Source organism: Salminus brasiliensis, chromosome 11 (assembly GCF_030463535.1).
Source record: "Salminus brasiliensis chromosome 11, fSalBra1.hap2, whole genome shotgun sequence".
Taxonomy (NCBI): domain Eukaryota; kingdom Metazoa; phylum Chordata; class Actinopteri; order Characiformes; family Bryconidae; genus Salminus; species Salminus brasiliensis.
The window spans coordinates 39,691,393-39,712,766 of NC_132888.1; the positions used below are offsets into that span (position 1 = coordinate 39,691,393).

The 21,374-nt window shown below is 47.7% G+C and overlaps 1 protein-coding gene across 6 annotated transcripts in view; it reads left to right on the plus strand.

The window, feature by feature from the left end:
* The window catches only part of LOC140565070 (eukaryotic translation initiation factor 4 gamma 1-like), a 32,032-nt gene extending 10,764 nt beyond the window's left edge, over nt 1–21,268 (plus strand). For 3 of the 6 annotated variants that reach the window (XM_072690856.1, XM_072690858.1, XM_072690860.1), the window contains 24 exons: nt 7,689–7,781; nt 8,597–8,681; nt 8,785–10,071; nt 10,366–10,448; nt 10,888–11,083; nt 11,282–11,415; nt 11,547–11,666; nt 11,775–12,155; nt 12,271–12,417; nt 12,507–12,743; nt 13,390–13,494; nt 14,664–14,981; nt 15,193–15,304; nt 15,412–15,520; nt 15,784–16,043; nt 16,195–16,319; nt 16,767–16,939; nt 17,077–17,202; nt 17,826–17,907; nt 18,012–18,110; nt 18,381–18,545; nt 18,662–18,743; nt 18,947–19,087; nt 19,406–21,268. In XM_072690856.1, the coding sequence (XP_072546957.1) occupies nt 7,689–7,781; nt 8,597–8,681; nt 8,785–10,071; nt 10,366–10,448; nt 10,888–11,083; nt 11,282–11,415; nt 11,547–11,666; nt 11,775–12,155; nt 12,271–12,417; nt 12,507–12,743; nt 13,390–13,494; nt 14,664–14,981; nt 15,193–15,304; nt 15,412–15,520; nt 15,784–16,043; nt 16,195–16,319; nt 16,767–16,939; nt 17,077–17,202; nt 17,826–17,907; nt 18,012–18,110; nt 18,381–18,545; nt 18,662–18,743; nt 18,947–19,087; nt 19,406–19,587 (4,842 nt within the window). In that variant the 3' untranslated portion in view covers nt 19,588–21,268. Of the gene's footprint in view, nt 1–6,820; nt 7,253–7,688; nt 7,782–8,596; nt 8,682–8,784; nt 10,072–10,365; nt 10,449–10,887; nt 11,084–11,281; nt 11,416–11,546; nt 11,667–11,774; nt 12,156–12,270; nt 12,418–12,506; nt 12,744–13,389; nt 13,495–14,663; nt 14,982–15,192; nt 15,305–15,411; nt 15,521–15,783; nt 16,044–16,194; nt 16,320–16,766; nt 16,940–17,076; nt 17,203–17,825; nt 17,908–18,011; nt 18,111–18,380; nt 18,546–18,661; nt 18,744–18,946; nt 19,088–19,405 lie in introns of those variants that run through there. The other 3 variants (XM_072690857.1, XM_072690862.1, XM_072690861.1) reach the window with 2 other exon arrangements.
* Nucleotides 21,269–21,374: the final 106 nt, after the last annotated feature.

Sequence of the window (21,374 nt, forward strand, 5' to 3'; positions counted from 1 at the left end):
TGACATTTCTGTGGTAAATACACCCTAATTTATTGATATTTGGTCATTTAGCCGCTCTAGGTTGACGTTTCTGTGGTAAATATTCCCTTATTTATTGATATTTGGTCATTTAGCCGCTCTAGGTTGACACTTCTGTGGTAAATATTCCCTAATTTATTGATATTTGGTCATTTAGCCGCTCTAGGTTGACACTTCTGTGGTAAATATACCCTAATTTATTGATATTTGGTCATTTAGCTGCTCTAGGTTGACATTTCTGTGGTAAATATTCCCTAATTTATTGATATTTGGTCATTTAGCCGCTCTAGGTTGACATTTCTGTGGTAAATATACCCTAATTTATTGATATTTGGTCATTTAGCCGCTCTAGGTTGACATTTCTGTGGTAAATATTCCCTAATTTATTGATATTTGGTCATTTAGCCGCTCTAGGTTGACATTTCTGTGGTAAATATTCCCTAATTTGTTGATATTTGGTCATTTAGCTGCTCTAATTTGTAATTTATGTAGTAAATCCACCTTATTTATTGATATTTGGTCATTTAGCCGCTCTAGGTTGACATTTCTGTGGTAAATATTCCCTAATTTATTGATATTTGGTCATTTAGCTGCTCTAGGTTGACATTTCTGTGGTAAATCTGCTCTACACTGTTGATATTTGGTCATTTAGCTGCTCTAGGTTGACATTTCTGTGGTAAATATACCCTAATTTGTTGATATTTGGTCATTTAGCCGCTCTAGGTTGACATTTCTGTGGTAAATATACCCTAATTTGTTGATATTTGGTCATTTAGCCGCTCTAGGTTGACATTTCTGTGGTAAATATACCCTAATTTATTGATATTTGGTCATTTAGCTGCTCTAGGTTGACGTTTCTGTGGTGAATATACCCTAATTTATTGATATTTGGTCATTTAGCCGCTCTAGGTTGACGTTTCTGTGGTAAATATACCCTAATTTATTGATATTTGGTCATTTAGCCGCTCTAGGTTGACGTTTCTGTGGTAAATATACCCTAATTTATTGATATTTGGTCATTTAGCCGCTCTAGGTTGACATTTCTGTGGTAAATATACCCTAATTTATTGATATTTGGTCATTTAGCTGCTCTAGGTTGACGTTTCTGTGGTAAATATACCCTAATTTATTGATATTTGGTCATTTAGCTGCTCTAGGTTGACATTTCTGTGGTAAATATTCCCTAATTTGTTGATATTTGGTCATTTAGCCGCTCTAGGTTGACATTTCTGTGGTAAATATTCCCTAATTTGTTGATATTTGGTCATTTAGCCGCTCTAGGTTGACATTTCTGTGGTAAATATTCCCTAATTTGTTGATATTTGGTCATTTAGCTGCTCTAGGTTGACATTTCTGTGGTAAATATTCCCTAATTTGTTGATATTTGGTCATTTAGCTGCTCTAGATTGACATTTCTGTGGTAAATATACCCTATTTTTTTATATTTGGTCATTTAGCTGCTCTAGGTTGACATTTCTGTGGTAAATATTCCCTAATTTGTTGATATTTGGTCATTTAGCCGCACTAGGTTGACATTTCTGTGGTAAATATACCCTATTTTTTGATATTTGGTCATTTAGCCGCTCTAGGTTGACATTTCTGTGGTAAATATACCCTAATTTATTGATATTTGGTCATTTAGCCGCTCTAGGTTGACATTTCTGTGGTAAATATTCCCTAATTTGTTGATATTTGGTCATTTAGCCGCTCTAGGTTGACATTTCTGTGGTAAATATACCCTAATTTGTTGATATTTGGTCATTTAGCTGCTCTAGGTTGACATTTCTGTGGTAAATATTCCCTAATTTGTTGATATTTGGTCATTTAGCTGCTCTAGGTTAACATTTCTGTGGTAAATATACCCTGATTTATTGATATTTGGTAATTTAGCCGCTCTAGGTTGATATTTTTGTGGTAAATCTGCTCTACACTGTTGATAAAGGATCGCTGTGCTGCTCTAGTCTGAGGTCTTTGTGGTAAATCTGCTCTACAGTGTTCTAGTCTGTAATTTCTGTGGTGAATATACCCTAATTTATTGATATTTGGTCATTTAGCCGCTCTAGGTTGACATTTCTGTGGTAAATATTCCCTAATTTATTGATATTTGGTCATTTAGCTGCTCTAGGTTGACATTTCTGTGGTAAATATACCCTAATTTATTGATATTTGGTCATTTAGCCGCTCTAGGTTGACGTTTCTGTGGTAAATATACCCTAATTTATTGATATTTGGTCATTTAGCCGCTCTAGGTTGACGTTTCTGTGGTAAATATACCCTAATTTATTGATATTTGGTCATTTAGCCGCTCTAGGTTGACATTTCTGTGGTAAATATACCCTAATTTATTGATATTTGGTCATTTAGCTGCTCTAGGTTGACGTTTCTGTGGTAAATATACCCTAATTTATTGATATTTGGTCATTTAGCTGCTCTAGGTTGACATTTCTGTGGTAAATATTCCCTAATTTGTTGATATTTGGTCATTTAGCCGCTCTAGGTTGACATTTCTGTGGTAAATATTCCCTAATTTGTTGATATTTGGTCATTTAGCCGCTCTAGGTTGACATTTCTGTGGTAAATATTCCCTAATTTGTTGATATTTGGTCATTTAGCTGCTCTAGGTTGACATTTCTGTGGTAAATATTCCCTAATTTGTTGATATTTGGTCATTTAGCTGCTCTAGATTGACATTTCTGTGGTAAATATACCCTATTTTTTTATATTTGGTCATTTAGCTGCTCTAGGTTGACATTTCTGTGGTAAATATTCCCTAATTTGTTGATATTTGGTCATTTAGCCGCACTAGGTTGACATTTCTGTGGTAAATATACCCTATTTTTTGATATTTGGTCATTTAGCCGCTCTAGGTTGACATTTCTGTGGTAAATATACCCTAATTTATTGATATTTGGTCATTTAGCCGCTCTAGGTTGACATTTCTGTGGTAAATATTCCCTAATTTGTTGATATTTGGTCATTTAGCCGCTCTAGGTTGACATTTCTGTGGTAAATATACCCTAATTTGTTGATATTTGGTCATTTAGCTGCTCTAGGTTGACATTTCTGTGGTAAATATTCCCTAATTTGTTGATATTTGGTCATTTAGCTGCTCTAGGTTAACATTTCTGTGGTAAATATACCCTGATTTATTGATATTTGGTAATTTAGCCGCTCTAGGTTGATATTTTTGTGGTAAATCTGCTCTACACTGTTGATAAAGGATCGCTGTGCTGCTCTAGTCTGAGGTCTTTGTGGTAAATCTGCTCTACAGTGTTCTAGTCTGTAATTTCTGTGGTGAATATACCCTAATTTATTGATATTTGGTCATTTAGCCGCTCTAGGTTGACATTTCTGTGGTAAATATACCCTAATTTATTGATATTTGGTCATTTAGCTGCTCTAGGTTGACATTTCTGTGGTAAATATACCCTAATTTATTGATATTTGGTCATTTAGCCGCTCTAGGTTGACATTTCTGTGGTAAATATACCCTATTTTTTTATATTTGGTCATTTAGCCGCTCTAGGTTGACATTTCTGTGGTAAATATACCCTAATATATTGATATTTGGTCATTTAGCCGCTCTAGGTTGACATTTCTGTGGTAAATATACCCTATTTTTTTATATTTGGTCATTTAGCCGCTCTAGGTTGACATTTCTGTGGTAAATATACCCTATTTTTTTATATTTGGTCATTTAGCCGCTCTAGGTTGACATTTCTATGGTAAATATTCCCTAATTTATTGATATTTGGTAATTTAGCCGCTCTAGGTTGATATTTTTGTGGTAAATCTGCTCTACACTGTTGATAAAGGATCGCTGTGCTGCTCTAGTCTGAGGTCTTTGTGGTAAATCTGCTCTACAGTGTTCTAGTCTGTAATTTCTGTGGTGAATATACCCTGGTTTATTGATAGTTGGTCATCGCGCTGCTCTAGTCATGTGATTTGTGGTAAATGTGCTCTACTCTGTTGATATTTGGTAGTTTCGGTATACTCGCTCCTCTCTGATTGGTCGGCTGCTGCCTGCTGCATTGGGTAATTTTTCCGTTCTGGCCTGCGTTCCCCTTAGTGGGTCTGACGGTGTTATCAGTGTCTGTGGGAGCAGGCAGCTGGTGGCGTTTGCCGGGCCATGCCGGACTTTGGTCCTCCGATCTCCCAAGTGTTACGAAGCTTGTGGAACAAACCCACTAACCCAGCAGAACAGCGAGCGGGAGGAAGAAAGGAGGACCGCCGAGGAGGAGGAACGGAGCTGGGCAGGAGCAGCGGTGTGTGTCGTAGTGCTGAGGGAGTAGGTTCACGTTCAGGCCTGGGTCTGTGTGTGTAAATAACGGGGGGCCCTGAGGGGCTTCTAGATGTTTAGAGAAGTAGTTCTGGTGTACAGGAGCAGTCCTCAGCGTAGTAATACTCTGATTAACCTGAAAAGCACCCACTCTCCAGCCAAACCCACCTGTTGATTAGTCTCTCAGTGGCTGGACTGCAAGGCTCGCATGTTAGCTTAACCGTCCGATCTGATCAGGTTTGTAGGTATCGGGTCTGGACGGGTTTTAAAATCAGGTCAGTGTTTAGACTGGACGATACTGGACCGGTTTCCCTATTGGATCGGTGTTTAGACTGGACGATACTGGACCGGTTTCCCTATTGGATCGGTGTTTAGACTGGACGATACTGGACCGGTTTCCCTATTGGATCGGTGTTTAGACTGGACGATACTGGACCGGTTTCCCTATTGGATCATTTTTATAGACTGGACGATACTGGACCGGTTTCCCTATTGGATCGGTGTTTAGACTGGACGATACTGGACCGGTTTCCCTATTGGATCATTTTTATAGACTGGACGATACTGGACCGGTTTCCCTATTGGATCAGTGTTTAGACTGGACGATACTGGACCGGTTTCCCTTTTGGATCATTGTTTAGACTGGACGATACTGGACTGGTTTTGAAATCGGATCAGTTTTTTAAACTGGCCGATACTGGACCGGTTTCCCTATTGGATCAGTTTTTGGACTGGATGATACTGGATGGGTTTTTAAATCGGATTAATGTTTTAGACTGGCCGATACTGGACCAGTTTCCCTATTGGATCAGTTTTTTAAACTGGCCGATACTGGACCGGTTTCCCTATTGGATCAGTTTTTGGACTGGATGATACTGGATGGGTTTTTAAATCGGATTAATGTTTTAGACTGGCCGATACTGGACCAGTTTCCCTATTGGATCAGTTTTTTAAACTGGACGATACTGGACCGGTTTCCCTATTGGATCAGTTTTTGGACTGGATGATACTGGATGGGTTTTTAAATCGGATTAGTGTTTTAGACTGGACGATACTGGACCATTTTGAAATTGGATCAGTGTTTAGACTGGACGATACTGGACCGGTTTCCCTTTTGGATCAGTGTTTAGACTGGACGATACTGGACTGGTTTTGAAATCGGATTAGTGTTTTAGACTGGACGATACTGGACTGGTTTCTCTATTGGATCAGTTTTTAGACTGGACGATACTGGACCGGTTTCCCTATTGGATCGGTGTTTAGACTGGACGATACTGGACCGGTTTCCCTATTGGATCGGTGTTTAGACTGGACGATACTGGACCGGTTTCCCTATTGGATCAGTGTTTAGACTGGACGATACTGGACTGGTTTTGAAATCGGATTAGTGTTTTAGACTGGACGATACTGGACTGGTTTCTCTATTGGATCAGTTTTTAGACTGGACGATACTGGACCGGTTTCCCTATTGGATCGGTGTTTAGACTGGACGATACTGGACCGGTTTCCCTATTGGATCGGTGTTTAGACTGGACGATACTGGACCGGTTTCCTTATTGGATCGGTGTTTAGACTGGACGATACTGGACCGGTTTCCTTATTGGATCGGTGTTTAGACTGGACGATACTGGACCGGTTTCCCTATTGGATCGGTGTTTAGACTGGACGATACTGGACCGGTTTCCCTATTGGATCATTTTTATAGACTGGACGATACTGGACCGGTTTCCCTATTGGATCATTTTTATAGACTGGACGATACTGGACCGGTTTCCCTATTGGATCGGTGTTTAGACTGGACGATACTGGACCGGTTTCCCTATTGGATCATTTTTATAGACTGGACGATACTGGACCGGTTTCCCTATTGGATCAGTGTTTAGACTGGACGATACTGGACCGGTTTCCCTTTTGGATCATTGTTTAGACTGGACGATACTGGACTGGTTTTGAAATCGGATCAGTTTTTTAAACTGGCCGATACTGGACCGGTTTCCCTATTGGATCAGTTTTTGGACTGGATGATACTGGATGGGTTTTTAAATCGGATTAATGTTTTAGACTGGCCGATACTGGACCAGTTTCCCTATTGGATCGGTGTTTAGACTGGACGATACTGGACCTTGATGCTCGATATTTCGGTATCCGTGTAGTGTTGGGACGTGGCATCGTGCCATCTCTAGTAAACTCACTTTTTATGGGCCGAGCACTGATTGGTCAGTTGCTGCATTTCTGTAAAGTAAGCTTGTGCTCTCTCTCTCTCTCCCTCCCAACTGTAGGGCTTTGCTCTATATGGTAAAGTGTGTGTGTGTGTGTGTGTGTGTGTGTGTGTGTGTGTTTAGAGGGAGGTGGTGTGTGTGAAGGACGAGTCAGCCCAGCTTTAGCAGCTCCACGTGGCTGTGCTCCCCCCTCCGCCCCCTTTCTGTCCCGGAAGAGGAACATCCTCCCCTCTATGTTCTCTCCCTCTCTCTCTCTCTCTCTCTCTCTCTCTCTCTCTCTGTGTACCTCACTCGTCCAACTGCCCCCCCTGCTTTGGGTATGGTGGAAAACAGGTCTGTGAGAAGTAACACTCACAGAGCGAGCGAGCGAGGGAGAGGGAGAACAGGGGAGTGTTTGTTGTTACAGAAGACTAAATTGATGAGCAGAGAGAGAGAGAGCTATTAACACTTCATTCGCTCCCCCTCTCGCTCGCTCGCTCGCTCGGTCGCTCGCTCGCTGGCCTCCTGCTGCTGCTTGGTGGGCGGGTGCACATTCCAGTGCACTCGTTTCACAAGGCCTCTCGCTCGCCCTCCCTCTCTCTCTCTCGTTCGCTGTGTGCGTGAGACGCAGTGTGTGAGCGAGTTCGGAGGCCCAGTGTGTGTCGTTTCTCTGCCTGGCTCAGAGAGGCTGGGCTGGGCTCGAGCTCTAACTCCAGCCCCAGGATGAGACGGGCCTGCTGGCCTTCAGCTCGGCCAGGTAGGACACGGGCTGTGTGTGTGCGTGGAGGAGCTGTCAGGGGTGTGTGTGTGTGTGTGTGTGTGTGTGTTTGTGTCAACCTCATTGCGCAAAGCTTTTCTCTGGCTCTGGTTGAGTAAGTTGGACAAACAGTCTCTGGATTTTGACGTGTGTGTGTGTGTGTGTGTGTGTGTGTGTGTGTGAGAAGATTTTGTGGAACTGAACTTTGAATTCACTGTAACAGAAGTTCTGGAGAAGGTTCTGAAAAATAGTGTGTGTGTGTGTGTGTGGCGCAGGTTGGTCGCCTCTGCAGTGTCAGTGAATATGAATGTGCAGATTCACACTGTAACTTAACTCTCTCTCGCCCACTGTTCTCTCGCTCGCTCGCTCTCTCTCTCTCTCTCTCTCTCTCTCTCTCTCTCTCTCTCTCTCTCTCTCTCTCTCTCTGTGTGTGTAGATAAGGATAAGAGACCCTAATCGAGGAGGTCGCGACATCACAGAGGAGATTATGTCTGGAGGCCGAAGTGCCTCCACGCCCACCCCCCCACAGGTAACGCTCTCTCTCGTGTGTGTGTGTGTGTGTGTGTGTGTGTGTGTGTTTTTTACACAGGCACTGGTCATCTGTAACGTGTTTGTCCCCCCTGGATTTGGGACACAGCGCCTTGTGTTTCTCGCCGAATTCCTCTCGCCGAATCTGTATACGCTATATGGGCAAAAGTTTTGGGACACCCTTTTTCATCATTGAATTCAAGTTTCATTCAGTCCCGTTGCCACAGGTGTATAAAGTCAAGCCCCTAGCCCTGCAGTCTGCCTTTCTAACACACATCAGTGAAAGAATGGAAGGTTCTAAAGAGCTCACTGAGCTCCAGCGTGGGTCTGGAGCCTGACTGTAAAGTTTGGATGAGGAGGGATAATGCTGTGGTGGTGTTTATCTGGGGGTTGGCCTATAGGTAAACCCTCTTGGTGATGCACTAGAACGTAGGTTGCAAGCCAGGCGCTCTCGTCCAGCGTCATGTGTCCGACCTCACAAATGCCTTCCCCAACTCCATGTTACTGCCTATGGATTTGGAATGGGGACGTCTGTCCGAAAACTCCTGTAGGTGTAATGTGGGGGTGTCTCAATACTTTTGTCCATGCAGATTTGTCTACATATCTGTTTGATAATCTGTGATTTAAAACTGCGACAGTAAAATGGTGATAGTAGCGCCCCCTTTTGGTAGGTGTCCCACCAAGCTAGGAGTCGTCACACACACACACACACACACACACACACACACACACACACACACACACACACACACACACATCACTAAGGCTTGTTTCTGAAGCTTCTGGGGACCAATATTCCTCTTCCCTTATCCTCAGGTGGCACTGTCGGGTTTAGAGGCCGGAGCCGCCACCCAGTCTAACGGCGAGGGCGCCATCGCCGCTGCTATGACGACCAGAACGGGTAAGGCGGAGGACCTTTTAAAAGATCTGATTTTAATCCAGTATGAATTTTGGGTGGGAGGAGCAAGTAATGAATCTCTCGTCCTCTCGCTCTCTCCGTACAGATGAGAGGGTAAAGCCGGTAGTGTCTTTGGAGTTTCCCATTCCCCCAGGAGAAAGCCCTGTACCAGACTCGCCACCCACTCCTCCCCCCACCAGCCCAATCAGCGACACGGTTGACGCCCCGCCCCCCGCCCCTGCCGACGAGTCCCATGTGACCCCTGGTGCTGTGGAGAAGGCCACTTTCCCCATGCAGCCTAAAGACGTAAAGCTGGCCTCTAACGGTTCAGCCTCTAAGGAGAAAGGGGCCGGGCACCTTCTTGCCCCCGCCCCACAGGTGGAGCCTGCAGCGGAGTCTCCAATCGCACAGCCTGAGGAGCTACAGCTGTTCAACGGTGTCGCCGCCCCGGAGGCACAGCAGCTTGCACCCTCAGAGCCAGCGGCCGAAAGAGACGTCAGCCCAATCGCTGAGCCCGACGTTACCAAGGAAGCCCCACTCGTTACAGAAAAAAGCTCCTCTAGGACTATCAAAGCCCCTCCACCAGTTGTCAAGGAAACCGCAACTGGTGTTGTCAAGGATACACTTGCTACAGTAGTTCCGGAGACACCCTCTGTGGCTACCAAGGAGTGCACAATTCCAGCTGGCAAGGCAGTCACTGCTCCGGTTAGCAAGACAGTTACTGCCCCTGTTGTGAAGGAGACCCCCACCTCTGTTGTCAAAGAGGCCCCCACCTCTGTTGTGAAGGAGGCCCCTGCACCTCTCATTATGACCCCTGTCCCGGTTGCCAAGGAGACCCCTGCACCTCTCAAGATGGCCCCTGCCCCTGTTGCCAAGGAGACCCTTGCCCCTGTTGCCCAGGAGGCCCCTGTCCCTGTTGCTAAGGAGACCCCTGCACCTCTCAAGATGACCCCTGTCCCGGTTGCCAAAGAGACCCTTGCCCCTATTGCCCGGGAGGTCCCTGTCCCGACTGCCAAGGAGACCCTTGCCCAAGTCGCCAAGGAGACCCCTGCCCCTGTTGCCAAGGAGATGCCTCCTCCTCCACCCGTGGTTGCCAAGGAAACTCCTGCACCAGTGGTCAAAGAGACCTCTATTGCCATGGAGACTCCTGTTGTAAAGGAGACGCCTCTTCCGGTTACTACGCAGACCATTGAACCTCTTGTCAAAGAACCCCCTGCCCCTGTTCTCAAGGAGCCTTCTCCTGCTGCTAAGGAGACCCCCAAACCAGTTGTCAAGGAAAGCCCTGTCCCCACGGAAACTGTGTCTGATGCTTCTAAAACCACTCCCCCGTCTACGGAGGAGCGAGAGGACACTCCCCCACCTCAGACAGCCGCCCCAGAGATCACTATGCAAGGTTAGTGTACATGTCTCTTTGAAAGGAAGTGGTGGTCTGGGATTAGGCTTGACCCCAGTCCGGCTCGCCCAGGGGCTCCGGATCGGGCCACTGCACGTCTGTGATTTTATTGGTTCAGTGCAGGATTAGGACCAGGGCCAGGTCAGCTTCAGGTCCAAACTGGACTTTTCTGGGTGGAGCACTGGCTGACCGATACGACGTCTGCGTAGTTGGCTTTGGCAGGCTGTATAGGTTGCAGGTGGTGTTTCTTTTATCTTAACTGCTGACCTACTTGTTTACGCTTCTACTCCACAGCTATTTCTGTGCCAAAGAAGAAGAGGAAGATGAAGGACCTCAACAAGAAGGAGGCTGGCGACCTCCTGGATGCCTTTAAGGAGGTGTGTTGGACACGAGAGACTTGCAAATGATTGTACTGAACTGTTGGCAGCAGCGCAGCTGATCTCAGTTCATTCGCGCCTTCACTTCTCTATACAGTTAATACCCAGCGCCTCCTACTGGCTCTATGTTGAGCTGCAGCACATGTTTAATCACAGATTGCTGTTCTGTATATATTCAGATATGTTTTACAAAGTCGCTTCCAGACCAGCATAACTGGGCGGCGTTCAGGGAAGGTCACCTGAACCTGAGGTCTGAAGTAAAGCTCTGTGCAGGCGTCGGGTTTTTTTTTTTTTTTTTTTTTTTTTTTTTTTTTTTTTTCTCTCTCCTCTTCCCCTCCTGACATGAACATGAATGTTGCCTTTTATACTCTCGTCAAATTTTCTGCTGGAAAACTGAAGCGGTTTCTTCCTCTCGCCCCCACCCCCTCCCCCAAAACAGCCAACGCCCCCACAGCCCGAGGCCACGCCGCCCGCCAAGCCCGACCGGGAGGAGCCTGCCCCAGTGGCCCCACCTCCTGTAGAGGAAGTAGATGAAACGTGGGAGGAGAAAGAGGACAAACTCGATGCTGAAAACATTCAACCGCAAGGCTCCGCCCCTGCCACGCCCACCGAGCAGAAGTACCAGTACAAAGAGGGTATTACTGTTTATCACTGCTTTAGGAAAGTTCGGCATCGATTGATGTTTATCGTTATTGAGAAGAGTTGCCGTGTTAATCCAGTAGTTTTGGTTAGTAATTTAGTCCGAACGATTATTAAATTAAAATGAAATGATTAGGACTTTAATTCTGGACTTTTCTTTGTTATACTTTTATATATTATAAATATGACCACAGAGCAGTGGAAGCCTCTGAACCCGGAGGAGAAGAAGAAATACGACCGGGAATTCCTGCTGGGCTTTCAGTTCATCAGCGCCAGCATGCACAAACCAGAGGGGCTGCCGCACATCAGCGACGTGGTGCTGGATAAGGTAGAACACACACACACACACACACACACACACACACACAATGATAGTGTGAAATATGAATCATATTTGGAAATGTGATTCACATCACTATAATTCTCTCTGTCTGTCTGTCTGTCTGTCTGTCTCTCTAGGCTAATAAAACCCCCCTGCGGCCGCTGGACCCCAGCAGACTGCCCGGGATGAACTGCGGGCCGGACTTCACCCCTTCTTTCGCTAACCTGGGCAGACAACCTGCAGGGGGCAGAGGACCGGTCAGTTTAATCAGTACACCTTAAAAAAAAACACACACACACACACACACATCACACATATTCATTTAACAGTAACGAGGCGCACGTTATTTGCTCCTCCCCCTCCAGCCCCCCGGAATGGGCGGTCCCCGGCGCTCCGGTCAGGGCCCACGCAAGGAGCCCCGCAAGATCATCGCCAGCGTTTCTCTGAGCGACGACGTTCAGCTGAACAAGGCGGAGAAGGCGTGGAAGCCGACGCTGAAGCGCGCCAGCCGGGCCGAGGAGGACGAGCCCGAGGCCATCCGGACGCAGGAGCTCTTCCGCCGGGTCCGCAGCATCCTGAACAAGCTCACGCCGCAGATGTTCCAGCCGCTGATGAAGCAGGTGACCGAGCTGACCATCGACACGGAGGAGAGGCTGAAGGGCGTCATCGACCTCATCTTCGAGAAGGCCATCTCCGAGCCCAACTTCTCCGTGGCCTACGCCAACATGTGCCGCTGCCTCATGGGGGTGAGTGGGAACTTGGGTGGGGTAGTGCACTAGATGGGGAGTAGGGAACCGCTTGAGACTAGGACTGTATGGATTTCCATATAAATGATGCCCCTCTCTCTGTCTCTCTCTGCAGCTGAAAGTACCTACCTCCGATAAGCCCGGCGGGATGGTGAACTTCAGGAAGCTGTTGTTGAACCGCTGCCAGAAGGAGTTTGAGAAGGACAAGGACGACGACGAGATCTTCGAGAAGAAGCAGAAGGAGCTGGACGCTGCCACTGTGGTAAGAATATGGCCAAAAGTATGCGGACCCACGCAAAAGATATTTAACCTCAGCGGTTGATCCCCATGTTCTCTCTCCCGTCTCCGCAGGAGGAGGAGAAGCAGCGGCTGAAGGAAGAGCTGGAGGACGCGAAGGACAAGGCCCGGCGTCGCTCGCTCGGCAACATCAAGTTCATCGGCGAGCTGTTCAAGCTGAAGATGCTGACGGAGAACATCATGCACGACTGCATCGTCAAGCTGCTGAAGAACCACGACGAGGAGAGCTTGGAGTGCCTCTGCCGACTGCTCTCCACCATCGGCAAGGACCTGGACTTCGAGAAGGCCAAGGTAAGGTTCGGAGAATGGGGCGGGAGCGCTGTATCGCTAAACTCCATGGACAAAAGTTTGTGGACGCTTGCTCATCAGCTGGTTCTTACAGAATCGAGGCTCTCTCTGTGCTGCAGGTACAGCCTCTACTCCTCTGGCAAGGCTTTACCTTTTGGCTAACATTTTTGCTACACCAGATTTGGTTGAACGCGGCCACAAGGGCTCATTAGTGAGGTCTGGTACTGATTCTTTCCCAGATGCTGGGCTACTTGATACCCCTCTAGCCCGCATTTCACTCATTAGATTGGATGTCCACAGACTTTTGGACAAATAAAGCTGGATTCCTCAGATCCAGGTTAAGCCTGATCCTGGACTGGAAGGCATTTCTAATGGTGATTCCCCACTGGTGCTGAACTTGAGCCTAAGACTAAGCTTAATCCACGTACAGAAAACTGGCAGTCAAAAGTTTGGACATAGGTGGATCATGGATGAGACGTAGGTGGTGTATGTAAATAGTTCCTCCAGTCACCTGTTATGAACTGTGGTGCATTTCTAGTGCTTGTACAAGTGTCCAAACTTTTGCCTGCTGCCGTATGTAATAGTTCTGAGGAGGTTTTCATTCTCTCTCTCTCTCTCTCTTTCTCTCTCTCTCTCTCTCTCTATCCAGCCCCGAATGGATCAGTATTTCCACCAGATGGAGAAGATCATTAAGGAAAGGAAGACCTCGTCCAGAATCCGCTTCATGCTGCAGGATGTTATCGACCTACGGCGGGTAATTACAATCATCTGACCACAAGGTGGCGCTCTCATGCGTCTCCCCCAATGGTTCAACCCATAATAGGACTGACCGCAAGACTCGGGTCCGAGAGCGACTGGTGCTGGGAGGAGCAGTAAAGGGAACGGAGCCTCCTAGACCCCCCGCTCTAGCCTATAGCCCTGGCTTGGGCGGGGTTTTCAGAGGCTAACAGAAGCTCAGCTCTTTAATGCAGGGCGGCTCCTGAAGCAGAGTCGCGCTGCGCCATAGGCTGACACAGGTGGCAGTCACGGCTAGGGGACCAATCAGCTTCCTTCACACACTTAACTTTTAAGGAATGCTCGACCTTTAAAACGTTCACGCTGCGTTTCGAGGGACTTCACGATTCCAAAGGTCTGCTGGAGCCTCGTTGCAGTTCAGCATATGCCCGGCCCATCGGCTCTAGAGCGCCACCTATGCTTTCAGTGCATATATGGCATGTCTGGAATGCTGGAAAACATGCTGGAAAATGAGCTTTTGTGGGCAGGAGTAGTCGTAGGTTTGCTTGATCATTTCCAGTGACCTTACCCTGTGTGGGTGGTTATGGGGGGCGAGGGGGGGTGAATTGGTAGTGTCCCTAGTGTTCCATACGAGCACGCCCACCCACACATGGCTTACTGGAAACAGTAGGTTTCGTTTTTGTGGAAGCGAGACTGTGAGCAAGCGGTGTGTGTGTGTGTGTGTGTGGACGTTGGCAGCGAATGGCTACAGCTCAGTGTGTTTGTGGTATTAAATACTGTATTATCTTTTATTATTATTTCTATTAAATACAGTTTTATCTTAGGAAAGTTGAAAGCTGTCTCAGGAGTATAAAAGTAGTGCCGTTAATGTCCCAAAAATGTTCCCTCCTCCTGCTTTGATCAGAATTCACATAACCGAATACTCCCCTCTGCTAGATCACTTGGGTACAACCACCAGTAGTATAATTGAACTGGGCCCCAATACAGAACCTTGTGGGACTCCACAACATGGGCTAAACCAAATGGTTACCAAATAATCTCCAGTAGCCTCTGCTGTAGGCTTAACGGCTGGACGGTAAATCTAGGGTTTACAGGATTAGCATAGCTAACAGTGCTATAAATGTGACGTAATTCATGACCTGTTTTTTTTTTTTTTTTGTCCGCCCCCCCCAAAAAAAAAACCTTCAGAATAACTGGGTTCCCAGGCGTGGGGATCAGGGTCCTAAGACGCTTGAACAGATCCATAAAGAAGCGGAGTTGGAGGAGCACCGTGAGCAGATCAAGGTCCAGCAGCAGCTTCTCTCCAAGAAGGACGGACGAGGAAGTGGTGGAGGGGGTGGCGGCGGCGGCAGCGGCGGTGGAGGAGGGATGGGTAGGGACCCCCGTGGCGGTCCTCACGCGTCTGGGCCCCGTGACCGCCAAGGCCCTGACGAGGGCTGGAACACGGTCCCCATCTCCACCAAAAACCGAACCATTGACGCCTCCCGCCTCAGCAAGATCACCAAGGTACAGTCGGCGATCCCGTTCACTAGAGTGCGATCATCGGCGGTCATATAGTCGAGCACTAGCATCAGCAGGGTCACGTTTTACTGGTCTCACCTAGGTGTACCGTCAGTGATCGGACCTTGGTGATCTAGGGCCGAGGTTCTGTTCCCGCTGTGAAGTTCCTCCAGGTCATTTATTGCTCTTTCTTTCTTTTTCGCTCTCGATTCCACAGCCAGGAGCGTTGGACTTCAATAACCAGCTTCTTGCCCCTGGGGGTAAAGGAACATGGGGCAGCTGGGGCAAAGGAAGCAGTGGCGGGTCGGGAGCCAAACCCAGCGACGGTGGTGAGTTTTTTTTTTTTTTTTTTTTTGTGTGCGCCCTCACGTTAGTTGTGGTTCTAAGTTGCGAGAACCTGCGTTTACACCTGTTCCCTCTCTCCGTATTCGAACAGCTCAGGACTCGGGTCGAACGAGCACTCTGAATCGCTTCTCGGCTCTTCAGCAGGCTTCATCCTCCTCCTCCTCCTCGAACCCTGACGCAGAGAGGAGAGTGCCTCAGAGGTCAGACATTACACTGCCCACTTCTCACTCCTGCTTTACTCGCTCCCTAGACTGGGCGAGGGAAGTCTAGCCATTCACTCGCAGCAGCACAAAGCTACAGCTTATTATATTGGTGTAGGGTGGGGTGCTTGTCCGGCCAGGGCATTGTCCAGTGGTGGTGTTCTCCACTACGCTACAGCACCTGCTAAAGAAGTTGGGGGTTTAGAGAGGTAGCGGGAGAGCGGGCGGGATCGTGATCAGCTCCATCCCTCTTTCTATCTCAGGAGCAGCTCGAGTCGCGAGCGTGGAGACCGCTTCGAGCGGAGGGACGAGCGCGGGCCTGACCGGCTGGACCGGAACCGACCCGCCGTTACCAAACGGAGCTTCAGCCGGGAGAAGGACGAGCGCGGGGCCGAGCGGGAACTGAGAGCGGCCGAGGCCGTACGCCGCGTGGCCAGCATGACCGACGAGCGGGACCGGGAGAGGGAGCGCGAGAGGGAGCGGGAGCGCAGCAGCCGAGACCGAGCCGCCAGCAAGGAGAACGGTGAGGAGAACCGGAGACCTCAGCTTGACCTTCTAGTCTTCTCCTGCTCCGAGGGCATCAGTTTCGTTAATGCTTAGTCCTACAGCCGATTGTTGGGACGAGGTTTGAGAAGTTTGAGAGTATTTATGTAGGTGCTTCTGTTTGTCTGTAGTAGTGAGGAGAGAGCCCGCCACAACGCCCCCACCCGCCCCGTCTAAACCTGCCCTGAGTCCGGATGAGCTCGAGAAGAAATCTACAGCCATCATAGAGGAGTACCTACACATCAACGACCTGAAGGTACGTTCTTTATTATTGATCTGAGAGCTCAGCAGCTCCAGATGATTTAATGGCTGATGGACCACTGGGCTCCAGCATGGTCCATGAAGATGCTCTGCCCTGAGGTCATTCAGTGACCTCCTCATTCAGATCCAGAGGATCAAAGCACCTTAATAAAAAGTTCCTTAAGGATCTTCAAGGATCAATAAATCTGAGATAATGATTTAATCAGATTTTATTATATAATATTCAGCAGTTCACCAGATGTCACCAAAAAGTTACGTAAGACCCTACATGAAACCTAAGTGCATACTTGTCTCAGGCCACTAGATGGCAGTAAAGCCTTTCTCACTTTTTCCTCAATGTTCCCCATCGTTTGCTTCCCCATTACGAGGTATGGGGACTCTTCCTGTCCCTAGCTCCGTTAGTGACATACGGTGGTGGTGTTTGTGTTCTCTTGCCCTGTAGGAGGCGCTGCAGTGCGTGAGCGAGCTGAACTGCGCTACGCTGCTGTGCATCTTCGTCCGGACGGGAATCGAGTCGACCCTGGAGCGCAGCACCATCGCCAGGGAGCACATGGGCCTACTACTGCAGCAGCTGGTCAAAGCAGGAACCCTGTCCACACAACAATACTACAAAGGGTAGGACGCTGTCCCGCAAGAGCGCTGGAATGAACTAGCCCCTTACTTTGACTCGAATGTGTTTACGACTCTGTCTGTGTGTGTGTGTGTGTGTGTGTGTGTGTGTGTGTGTGTGTGTGTGTTCGTTCTGGTTCCAGGCTGTTGGAGGTTTTGGAGGTGGCAGAAGACATGGCCATCGACATCCCTCATATCTGGGTGTACCTGGCTGAGCTGATCGCTCCCATGCTGCATGAAGGGGGCATCCCGATGGGTCTGCTCTTCAGGTGAGCTCCACAGTGCCCCCTACCATCCCAGTCTACAAGTTGCGCCTGTCCTCGTTCTAGAGTCGCACCGCAAGACACGTCACGATTGAGACTGATTTCGGGACCTAGATTTTTATTATTTATTTATTTAATTATATATATATATATATATATATTTTTTAGATAGTGCTTTATCTTATTTTTTGTGGGCCTACCACACACCTACCGAAGTGTAGTGTAACCACCCTTGGTTCAGATGACTGGCTCTAGCGGGGCGTCGTGGTTTGGACTGTATCGGGGTCACGGCAGGGCTTCAGTGAAGAGGTTAAGCTGCTCCACAAGGGGGCGCTGACTGCTCTGGACCACTCTGTGCCAGAGTCGCCGTTGTTCCCCTTGGAGCCCCACAAAGTCCATTCTCGACACACGTTTCCTACGCCGGCTCCGCCGCCCTGTTATCATGCCCTATTGGCCATTGCAGTCAGACGGCGTCCGTTGCCCATGACGATGGTTCTGCCCTTCGCCACAGCTTACTGGTGTTTAGCAAACTCGCCAAAAGCTCTTCCCTAATGAACCCGCAGGCTTCAACAATATGCTAATGTCCAATATGCAAATTATTATTATATATTTTTTTTTTTGATCTTCAGGGAAGTGTCGAAGCCACTGGTACCGATCGGTAAAGCCGGAGACCTACTGGCACACATCCTCAACCTGTTCTGCAAAGGAATGGTGCGTATACGTGTGTGTGGGTGTGTGTGTGTGTGTGTGTGGGAGCTGAGAACCACGTTGGGGCAGAACATTGAACGCTCGTCGCTGTTTTCTTTACCCCTTAGAGCCATAAGAAGGCGGGAACTATGTGGAGAGAGGCGGGGCTCGGCTGGAAGGACTTCCTACCAGAGGACCAGGACGTCAACAAGTTTGTGACGGAAAAGGTTCGATGTGCTACACACACCCATGCTGACTTTGCTAACCCCTGATTTGGCCTGAATAGAGGCCTGCAGAACCCCTCCTACTTTCACAGGGACTGTGGACCTGGGCCCTGGTCCAGGGTTCGAATTCTAACCCTGTGGGAACTTGAGCACCTTCAGAGTAGACCAGTTAACCAGTAGAGCTGTTTGACGATGCCGGACGATTGAACAGCGGCAGGTTTTGCTCACCCCTCCTCTCATTGTCTCTCTCTCTCTTTTCCTATGCATGTGTAGGGAGTGGAGTACACTCTGGGCGAGGAGTGCGTGAAGAGTGGCGGCGGCAGCGGCAGCAGCGGCGGCAGCGGCAGAAAATCACTGAGTCCTGAGGAGATGTCCAAACAGCTGGACGTGCTGCTGCAGGACAAGGCGGACAATCAGCTGATCTATGACTGGGTGGAGGTACTTACTTGTCATGGTCACCTTCTCAGTAATAGACTGGTGAGGGATTTGACCCTACGTTAGTAAGTGGTGTCCGTCTCCTCGCTGACCTCATTTCGCCCCTCTCCCCCACACAGGCCAACCTGGACGAGCCGCAGACGTCGTCCAACGCTTTCGTGAGGGCTGTGATGACCTCCGTCTGCCAGGCTGCCATCATCTGTGAGTCGCTTGCTCGAGAACCTTGTGACATGATATTTGCTTACGCTATTCCTTAGTGTATCCAGATGAATGGACAAAAGTATTGGGACACCTCCATATTACCCCTTTTTGATGACCTTCTCTATACACCTCTGGCAAAATGCAATGTACATGTCTTTCTAAAGTTTGTGTGTGTGTGTGTGTGTGTGTGTGTGTATATACAGGTGAAAACCCATATAAGGTAGACACTAAAGAAATCTCCCAGAGGGCCAAGCTGCTCCAGCGTTACATTAAGGACGAGCAGAAGGAGCTGCAGGCGCTATACGCACTACAGAGCCTCATGGTACAGATGGAGCAACCACCCAGTAAGTGTGTGTGTGTGTGTGTGTGTGTGTGTGTGTGTGTGTGTGTGTGTGTTAGAGGGGGGAGACTGTGTATTTCCGCAGGAACATAACATAACTAATAGTGCCTTAGCCTGGGGCTAGAACCTTAGCTCATGGTTGGAGGATTAGCCTGGGGCTAGAACCTTAGCTCATGGTTGGAGGATTAGCCTGGGGCTAGAACCTTAGCTCATGGTTGGAGGATTAGCCTGGGGCTAGGGTTTTGTGGTTGGTGGATTGGCCGCAGCCCGCGGTTAGCGTGCTCCTCTTGGTTTGCTGAACTCCAGACGTTTTCCTCCACAGATCTGCTGCGGATGTTCTTCGACGTTCTGTACGACGAGGACGTGATCAAGGAGGAAGGCTTCTACAAGTGGGAGTCCAGCAAAGACGCGGCCGAACAGCAGGGCAAGGGCGTCGCCCTCAAATCCGTCACCGCCTTCTTCACCTGGCTGCGGGAGGCCGAGGACGAATCCGACAACAGCTAGATGGGGGGCGGCTCCTCCCGCTGGAGGGGGTTGTTGTGGTTGTTGTTGTTTCCTGGGACGGCGTTTGAATCGGGAAGAGGATCCTCCTGGATTTAAAGATGGAAAAAACTGAAAAACAAAAGCGGGAAGTTTCTGCTCTTTTTTTTTTGTTGGTTTTTTTTTTGGTCTTCGTTTTTTTTTTTTTTTTTTTTTTTGCGCTACCGAATGTCTTTATGATCTGATTGCTGATTTCTGAGAGTTTCAGTTCGAGAGAGGATAAGAAGCCTGAGGCGTCTGTGGGAGACTCTGTTCCGTTTTCGCTGTTCGATTTGCTACTTCCAGTCTCTTCTCCCGGGGACGCTGGGGACGCCGGGGACGTTGAAGGCGTCGCTCGATGGAGGACGGGCGGAACGCTTCTGTGTAAAGACTCCCGATCACGGGAAAGCTGCTCAGAGTTCTATTTTTTTGGAATTCCTACCTGCTCCGTGTCGGGACGCTCTGAATCCCGCGCTACACGGAATATATGGGAATGTCGCTCTTGCAGAGGGGGGCGTGGCCTGTCTGCAATTTTTGCGATTTCTCCTCTGTGCTTGATCATCATTATTATTAGAATTATTATAATTTTTTTTTTCTCCACAAGTGTTCGGGGGAATGAAGTGGAGTGTGTGCGCGTGTGTTGTGTTTTTGTTTGTTTGTTTGTTTATTTTTTTAATAACGAAAAAGAAAAAATGCAAACGCCAAACCTGCCCCAGAGTCGTGCTCGGACAGTTCAGACTGTGGGGAGGGAGGTGTGGGTATGGTGGGGGTACACCACTTCCTCTCGGGCTCTAAGGAAACGTGGGCAGGTTGGACTCGGACTTCAACTGACTTACTTTATTGTGCTGCTGCTGCTGGGGGCGGGGCTACACCCCCGTTACCCACCCCACCCACCCTGCTCCCCTGTATCCTGTCTGGTTTTACCTTTCTCCACTTCAGAAGCAGAAGAGGTGGGAAAAAAGAAAAAATAATAATAAATAAGTAAAACTGAAAAAAAATGACGGGACGGCGGGAAAGAGGACGGGAGGGGAGGGGAGGGTTTACAGACCTGCCGCTGCCGCTGCCTGTGGTCGAGCATTTTACAAATAAACATGGATACTAAAACTTGAACGTATTTAGAGAGATCAACTTTAAAACTAAATAAAATTAAAAAAAAAGTAAAAGGACAAAAGTATTAAAATGATAAAAGCCAAAAATTAAACCTAAAAAAAAAAAAGAAAAAAAAACAGAAAAGAGAGCAGTACGAATCCTTTAAAGGCCTTTTCAACTTCCTGGGGTGGAAATGCATTTCAGGAGAGTCCTGTAAATAAATATTTACACTTTGTTTGTTTTAATTTTTTTTTCAATAATAATAGAAATGCTTTCTTTAATGATGCGTTTTTTTTTGTTTTTTTGTTTTCTTCTGTTTTCCCCCAGTTTTCTTCTCCCTCTCCGCCGGCTCTATTTATGTTCTTTTGGCGCTCCGTGGTTTAGCCGCCCGGCTTGTGTAATTATCCTCCTCAAGTTTCTTCATTACAACCTTTTTGTAAATATGTTCTCTTTTTTTTTTTTTTTTTTTTTTTTTTTTTTGCTTTACTTTGAGTATTTAATTAAGAGAAATTAATTGCTCTTTTCACGTCTGAAACTGGAAAAGATATAATAAAGAACGTTGCAATAAAAAAATGAAAAAAAAAAAAAAAAAAAAGGCTACAGCTCGGGTGTGTGTGCAGTTCTTCCTAGTTTAGATTTATTGCTTCTGTAGTTTATAACTAAAGCAACATGCTTTGTCTTTC